At 36.9% G+C, this 8,372-nt stretch overlaps 1 protein-coding gene across 2 annotated transcripts in view; it reads left to right on the plus strand.

Moving 5' to 3' along the window:
* The first annotated feature begins 263 nt into the window (after positions 1–263).
* The window catches only part of tbx5a (T-box transcription factor 5a), a 17,402-nt gene continuing 9,293 nt past the window's right edge, over positions 264–8,372 (plus strand). Inside the window, exons 1-5 of one of the 2 annotated variants that reach the window (XM_077237492.1) lie at positions 267–678; positions 1,816–1,979; positions 3,144–3,238; positions 5,066–5,185; positions 6,373–6,520. In XM_077237492.1, coding sequence (XP_077093607.1) covers positions 1,836–1,979; positions 3,144–3,238; positions 5,066–5,185; positions 6,373–6,520 — 507 coding nt within the window. In that variant the 5' untranslated portion in view covers positions 267–678; positions 1,816–1,835. Of the gene's footprint in view, positions 679–1,815; positions 1,980–3,143; positions 3,239–5,065; positions 5,186–6,372; positions 6,521–8,372 lie in introns of both variants that reach the window. The other variant, XM_077237493.1, reaches the window with a different exon arrangement.

Below are 8,372 nucleotides of genomic sequence, written 5' to 3' on the forward strand. Positions count from 1 at the left end.
GCATAAATGTACATTTTAAGACATTTACAGGCCTGTTTAATAAAACAAAATTGATCGGACAAGATGCAAAATAACCTATTAGCCGATATATAACAAGATGAGATGCTAACTTATTTAATATGTGCGTGTAAAACGTCTCCTAAGAGAAGAGCACATGCAGATGAGGTGTGTGTGTGTGTGTGTGTGTGTGTGTGGTGGTGGGGGGGGGGGGGGCAGTTATACTGTGGGTGGACCGATATTGTCACGGCATTGCAGACGAACACACACACTACGTGTTCATCCCAGTGCTTCCGTTTCCCAGTGTAACGCACGGGGTTTGACCATTAGAGGAACAGAGAGAGAGAGAGAGAGAGAGAGAGAGAGAGAGAGAGAGGGGGGAGGAGGTGATCGTGCTTCTTTTCTCCAGGAATATCAGACAGATCCTCTGCTTTACTCCGTGATCTGACAGGAGTAGTGAACTGCAGGTCCATCACTAAGATTCTCGTTTTTAATCGCTATATTCCCGGCGCTGGATGAGTCTCTTCCCGCGGAGCACCGACAGTAAATGCACGGGTTCCCCGAGCAGAATCCCGTGATCTTCATCGCGCGTGGAATATATGTGACGAACCCCCATCAGACCGCCCATATCTGGAGCTGCTTCGAGCTTATTGTGCAGATTCTGGGATTCGCAGATTTCAGGTAATGTCCGTTTCTTCTTGATTCACTGAGTTTTTGCACTTAGGCCATCACTACAGAATCCATAAACAGATGTGAAAAACATCCGTGGTGCAGAGAATGGTCGACTCTGCTTCGTTGTAGTTAAAGTACATTGCGGAGTATTTATCAAACAGTTGTGTCCATCTCTTCAACGAAAGCTGTAATCGACACCCGTGCAATGGTTTTATATCTCCTGATCCATTCATATAATTCATAGACGCAACAAGGAAGACAATGTGAACACAACTGCATTGTTTAAAAAGTTAGTTTAAACTTTATTTTGCGGTCCTTGTTACACATGTTACATGTAGTAGTAATAACAGTAGGCTACATTATGCACAATTACAAGCTACTAACCCTAAACCAAATCCGGTAACACTTTATTTTACAGTGTCATTGTTACATATGTTACATGTAGCCTATAGTCACTATAGCCTATAACTATTAATTATGCATAATTACATGCAACTAAACCAAACAAACCCCAATGCTAACCCTAGTAAGTACATGCAGTTACTTAATGTTACTCAATGCTTAAATGTATAATTACTGTGTAACACGGACACTTTAAAATAAAGTGTAACCCCTAATTCTAATTCTACAGTAAATACATGTTAATTGTTATTACTCAGTACGTAAATGTATAATTACAGTGTAACATGGACACCCTAAAATAAAGTGTAACCAAAAGCTAAAGGTTTATGTATCTAATATGTAGCTACATTAATGTGCAGGTGTGTGTGTGTGTGTGTGTGTGTGTGTGTGTGTGTGTGTGTGTGTGTGTGTGTGTGTGTGTGTGTGTGTGTGTGTGTGTTCAAAGAAAATTGCGATGATTTATGTGAGCAGACTTTTCAAAAAATATGTTTTTGTAGCATATGTGAGAGTTTTAATGAAGAAAGATTCGACAACATCGGATATTTTGTACAGATTTGGAATTGCATTGTTAGTTTTGTAACATACGTTTTTTTCGTTATCATAAAAGCGAGACTCATAAGCACAATGAGACTTTATGTCATTGAAATCAATGCTTGGAAGTGCTGCAAACCGTGCTGAAGGGAAATGAAGAACACAAACGCGTGTTTAAGAGAGTGAGAAGCTGATGATGGTGTGTGTCCTCAGGCCTCGGGAAGGAGTCAGACATGGCGGACAGCGAAGACACTTTCCGGCTCCAAAACTCTCCGAGTGACTCCGAATCAAAAGATTTACAAAACGAGGGTAAATCAGAGAAACAGAATGGAGCCGCTAGCAAATCCCCATCCTCACAGACGACATACATTCAACAGGTAACAGCTACTGGGTGTGTGTGTGTGTGTGTGTGTGTGTGTGTGTGTGCACGCGCGCGCTTCACCACGTTTTGGATTCACATTTGTACCCAGAAGTGACCTAAATATGTCAGAGACAAAACTCTTTTGGAGTCGTCCTTATTTGTAAAACAATATAAAGTAATTTTTTATTTTTTAAACTTAACATTGCAGAAAGTTTTCTGTCAGGTCAGGTTTTAGTATTTGGCTATAAAACACAGTAGAGCTCTGTAAAATGTGCACATGTAGTTTTCTAAATGTGTGTGAGGAATACGCGATAGTTGCTGGTCTGAGGTAACTGTCGAACAGCCGCTAATAGAAGGACATTAATAAAGCTTCATAACTTACTGTTACTCAGATGGTCGACGAGGCATAATATAAAGTTACATCGACACGAGTTCAAATTCAAATGTAGATTGACGGAAAGAGATGTATAATATAACACAAACAGGCGACACTTTACAATACGTTTTTTTAGTTAACATTAGTTAATGTATTAACTAACATGAACTAACATGAGCAATACATTTGTTACAGTATTTTTTAATCTTTGTTAATATTAGTTAGTAAAAATACAGCTGTTCATTGTTTGTTCATGTTAGTTCACAGTGCATTAACTAATGTTCACTAATACAACCTTTGATTTGTAATAACGTATTAATAAATGTTGAAATTAATATTACTAAGATTAATAAATGCTGTAGAAGTATTGTTCCTTCTTAGTTCATGTCAACTAAGGCAGTTAACTAATGAATCTTATTGTAAAGTTTTACCCAAAAACTAAATATTGTAACTGTAACGCAGAACATGAGTGTGTGACAGGCCGAGTATCGGCAGTACATATTTCTCAAAATCTTTTCTCTTTGCTATATCATTCGAAACTAATAACACATTTTCATCAAGCAATGTTAGCTTGCTCAATTTTTAAAATGCTTGTTTAGAACAAAATCTAAATCTAAAGTTCTACGAACTTAATCTTGGAGTTTATTGACTTAAAATGAATTCTCATTTATTATTTTTCTTTAAAGCTGAACAACTTTTTTCTCCTCGTGCAGTTTGATGCCATTTTGTCTAGCGTTAGCCTCGTTATTCGTGCTTGAAAGATGCAGTGCATATGTTCATTCTCTGCATATGTCTTTTTAAAAGGGAATGGAAGGGATAAAAGTTTACTTGCACGAGCGAGAGTTGTGGGCAAAGTTTCATGAAGTGGGAACTGAAATGATCATCACCAAAGCAGGGAGGTAAGAAACAACTCTTTTAACTCTTTTCAATTTCCAGATAACCTTAAAAATGCACAAATACGAACTGATCATTATAATACTAGGCCTAATTATTAGTATCATTCAATAATTGTAATACTAATTGTAGCCTATATTATTAATTATACATATATTTCTATATACATTTCTCCATGCAATGATCATAGTTTATTGAAATAGAATTAATCATACGTTTTAATTGTAATTTTTAACGGAACAGAATGGGTTGGCTAATAACATAAAATGCATGTTTCTACAACAACTAGCCTAGCGATTTTTTTGTGTGATTAATTTAGATGTATTGCATCTTTTTTTGTTATTAAAATTTTGAATCCAAACTTATTTTGATTATTTTGTTCAGAATGTGTTTTGAAAGTTGCAGTCTAAGTAAAAGCTAATTCCCGAACTTCAATAAGCAATGCTTTGACTGCATAATTTAAGATGAGTTTTTATGCAGGTTATGACTAGAGCTGGAAAAAAACATAATTTTGATTCTCGATGCGTATTTTTCCACTTATGTTATAATTAGCGATAAACTCGGATCTTTCTCTAAAACTATAAGTATTTTAAAATTGTATCATCGCATATTAAATGTATTGCGTCTGAAATATAAAATTAGCAGGGCCTTTTAAGGGTATAATGGGTATTAATTGTTTGTAAATTATGAATGTAAATATATAAATTAATTGTTTAAAGCAGCAGTGTGGAGTTTCGGGCCCAGTATTCCTCTATAGCTGAGAAGAGTTTTAAAAACATATTGAACATGTAAACTGCGTTTCAGTTCTTTTATTGATAAAAACGTCAGGAAAGTTTTCTCAGAAATCACATGCGGGTTTAAAACTGAAATCTCTGCATGAACTCCTCAGTTGCTTAACATTATGATCAGTGTGAGATTAAAAAGGCCAGGTAAAGTTCGAGGAACACCGAGCTCATCGCGGGAGATTACGGTGATGTGTAACGTCATAAATATCCGTATGCATGCAGAAAATTGTCTTGTTCTTCTCATTTATTATTCATAATCGCGGCAGCTTTCAGAAACGAGTAGTTTATGATTTTCTCTCTGCACAGAGCTGAACAAGGCGGCTTTTGTACTAACAACATTTTCTAGTCAGTTTAGTGGGGAAAATCCCTGTCTATCTCGAGTATTAAACACTCGACAAAATCGCCACAACTTATCAATAATGCATTTTAATACGCGTTTTCTTAAAGTAAAACCGCGCATCACATGTGAAGTTGAGCCTCTGAAAGCATATTCTCTCCTCACATATGCACACTTTTCATAGTTTTAATTCACCCAATATCTCTTTTTTTCTTGTCCCTAAATGTTCCTTTTATATATTGTGCTTTAAGCGTTGTACTTGCACATATATATATATATATATATATATATATATATATATATATATATATATATATATATATATATATATATATATATATATAGGCCTTTGTAAGACAAAATGAATCTGAACCATATATACCATTCTAACTAAAGTGTGTCTAACCAACGCTATCTAACGACCTATTCGTCCGCATTTTACGAGGTTTATTTCCTACGAACTCGTACGATTTGTCTAAACCAGTGACGGGAATGAGATTAGCGGAAAGTTGTTGCGTGTCTAAATATGCCTCCAAAACACACGCATAAAATGATCGATTTAGCCAGAGCGTTTTTTTTTTTTTGCTCCGGTAACAAATATATATTAAATATAGGCCTATTAAATGATTATAATTAGGCTACTATTGTTATTATTATTTGAAAAAAGCCTTTTCGCGATTCCTGCTGTAATATTGTCCCGTTTTCCACAGGCGCATGTTTCCCAGCTTCAAAGTGAAGGTCACCGGGTTGAACCCCAAAACCAAATACATTCTCCTGATGGATGTTGTGCCAGCCGATGACCACCGCTATAAATTCGCCGATAACAAATGGTTCGTGAGTCATCAATTGTTTTATTCACAGTTAATGTCACTGGCGCTGGTTATTATGTACTTTGCTCGGCTTACGTTTAAAGTTCTCACTATTGCTTTGACTTTGATTGTCCATTTCTCATCACCTACGATAAGCGTCCCAAAAGTTCCTGGCAAGACTTGTCAAAACTGTCACATATCCCTTTTAATTAGCCTAAATAATTACATTTGACTCATTCATGGTCTTTATTCATGCTTGAAGATGCAGACAAACACAGACTGAGAAAAGAAGGTGATTTCTAAATGTTTACACAAATATGTTTGTTCATGTCAATTTAAAACAATTGAAAGTTTATACTAACTTTATTTAGTGTGTACATTAAAGGATGAGGAAAAACAGCCGTATTACATACGATTGCATCGGCATCCAACAGAAAACGGCGTATTATGCTACTAGTTTTGTGCTCCTTTTTCAGGGTCAGTGGTTTGAATAGTTGAGGTCATTGAGGGAGGACGTCCACAGGCCAACATCTCTGATAATTACCAGTTCAGTGCATGTTCTGGAACTAACGACCCTCTTGATCAACCATCATCTTAGCCATTAACCAAATAAACCGGGCTTTGAAACACATTATGTTCAACACACAAGGCAGCGATGCATGATAAATAGAGGCCGATCACATTCTGACAAGTTTCGATTTCAATAAAGGAAACATATGTTGAGGGAAACAAAACATCTTTTAGTTTTAATGAAATCATCCTTGTACTTAATGCATGATTAGATCATCAGAATCTAGAACCTCTGAACAATATCAATAATCGCATGAGAGAAAACAGCAATTGATTTAATACTTTGTATATGTGTGATTTGTATATGTACATTTCTGAAATGCATAACTTATACAATTTCCTCAGATAACAGATCACTCTAAATTATAATGTACACTCATGCGTTTTCTGTAAAGCTGCTTTGAAACGATGTGTATTGTGACAGAAGGAAAGTCAGTGTGAGTTTACACTGAAGCTCCATGTGTTTTGCAGGAAACATGTTGAGGGAACAAAACATCTTTTAGTTTTAATGAAATCATCCTTGTACTTAATGCATGAACAGATCAACAGAATCTCGAACAATATCAATAATCGCATGAGAGGAACCGGCTCTGGATGTGATATTTCGCTCGTATGAAGATAGCGTGTGTTTTGCACAGGTCTGTGACGGGGAAAGCTGAACCTGCGATGCCGGGAAGACTGTATGTTCATCCCGATTCTCCGGCCACCGGCGCTCACTGGATGAGGCAACTGGTGTCTTTCCAGAAACTCAAGCTGACAAACAACCACCTCGATCCCTTCGGACATGTGAGGGAATACTGGTCTTATATGGATTTGCTTTGAAACTAACATTAACTCTTCCAGCAAACATATTATGGATAAAATCATGTTGGATTGAATTGTGTAAAAAGCTACTTCTACCTGATTGAACCCCTAAAAATGGTTGTTTTGGGCATCAATTGCACTGCAAAAATGCTTTTCTTACTTAGTATTTTTGTCTTGTGTCCAGTCCAGATATCTAAAAATTCTTAAATCAAGATGCATTTACTAGATGAGTAAAATGCCATCCGATATTATCTCTTGTTTTCTGGGGATATAAATCAAAATGAAGTGATTTTTTGCTTAAAAAAAGCTAAATGATCTGCCAATGGGGTAAGTAATCTTAATTCAAACAGAAACAATATTTTTTTTTTACCCCATTGGCAGATCATTTGGCTTGTTTTAAGTAAAAACTCACTTAAGTTTAGTCTAGTAAATGCATCTTGATTTAAGAATTTTTTGATATTTGAACTGGAAATAAGACAAAAAAATACAAAGTATTTTTTTTGCTGTGTAATGTATTGGTTAAATATTATTTTTGACTTGAATACAACCAGTTAATTTAGATGTAACCTTTTTTTCCCCCAGTGTAGCGCCAAATAATCATGACAAACACACTGATTCCCCTCAGGCAAGCAGAGGACGCGGATCTGAGTTTGTAGGTAGCGTTTTGCGTGTCAATTGAACTGAACTCCGGCTCAGGAAACACAGATCTGAAAAGGTGCCGCTGACAGACGCCAGATCAGAGTAATAACCCAAACACATCTTAAATCCAGTCATGATAATTGAGACAACAAAAGCGCCAGCAGCCGCCTCAGATGTGGACACACAAAGTTCAGATTACTAATTTACGCTCTGTAAACTGTTGTGCGTTAAAAGAAATGTAATTTTCTCCAGGTACCAGCAATCTCGATATGTGAAGCGTCAACTTTCAGTTTCAGCTCAAACTCAGTGATAATCTTAATCCAAGAGCATGTGAATCAACATCTCTGAGATTACGCGAGCACTGAGCGCCTCAGATGCGTGTTTTGCTGTTTAGTCGATCAGGTTTGCTGGTCTGCCAAGCCTCCGCTGGCAGGATGAAATCGGAGCCTTGCTGGAATGTGAGTCGAGTTGTAAATTTCTGTCCTGAATGTATTTTTGATTGGTTGCAGTGGTTCTTGGCGAGCCCCTTTTGTGCAGAAAGAGCACCCTGGGATTTATAAATGAAGTACGGCTTCTCGACCAAAATAACAATCTATCGGTTTGTTGTTCCAGGTGGTTGAAATAATTTCAGACCTATTTATAATTATAGTCTCAGAAGCAGGGCTGAACATGCGACGCTATAAGCTGGAACCTGTTAGGAAATACATAAAAACAGCCAATATTTCCAAACTCCGTCTTAATTAGACTCCAATGATGAGATAAAGATGTCTGAAAGAAACTCACAATAATTCCCTTGTGGGTCAGATGTAAAAGCAATAGAACACAGTCTGAATTTTCCAAGTTCAAGGCTTTTTTAGATTTTTTAGCTTTGGCTTTGATCATTTTAGTCTCATTCATCAATAGACACACACACATTCCCTGCCTCTCGCAGCCATACAGAAATATCAGAGTTTGGATAACTGTGCTTCAAACTGTTTATATGTGAAGACAGTGTGTGATGAGTGATGGACAGAGGAATACAACGGCTGTTAATCTGCAGGGTTTCGGAGTCCTGTGATGTCGGGAACATGAAAGAGTGGAGTAACATCCACTGCCCTCAGTGATCGCTCACTATCATTAAAACTCATACAGCGCTGGAGAACGGAGGAACACAGGGACGCTATAGTGGGTGGTCCAGCAGAACACTATACTGATG

This window comes from Siphateles boraxobius, unplaced genomic scaffold (assembly GCF_051911475.1).
Source record: "Siphateles boraxobius isolate OS27281-9 unplaced genomic scaffold, OSU_SipBor_1 202, whole genome shotgun sequence".
Lineage (NCBI taxonomy): Eukaryota > Metazoa > Chordata > Actinopteri > Cypriniformes > Leuciscidae > Siphateles > Siphateles boraxobius.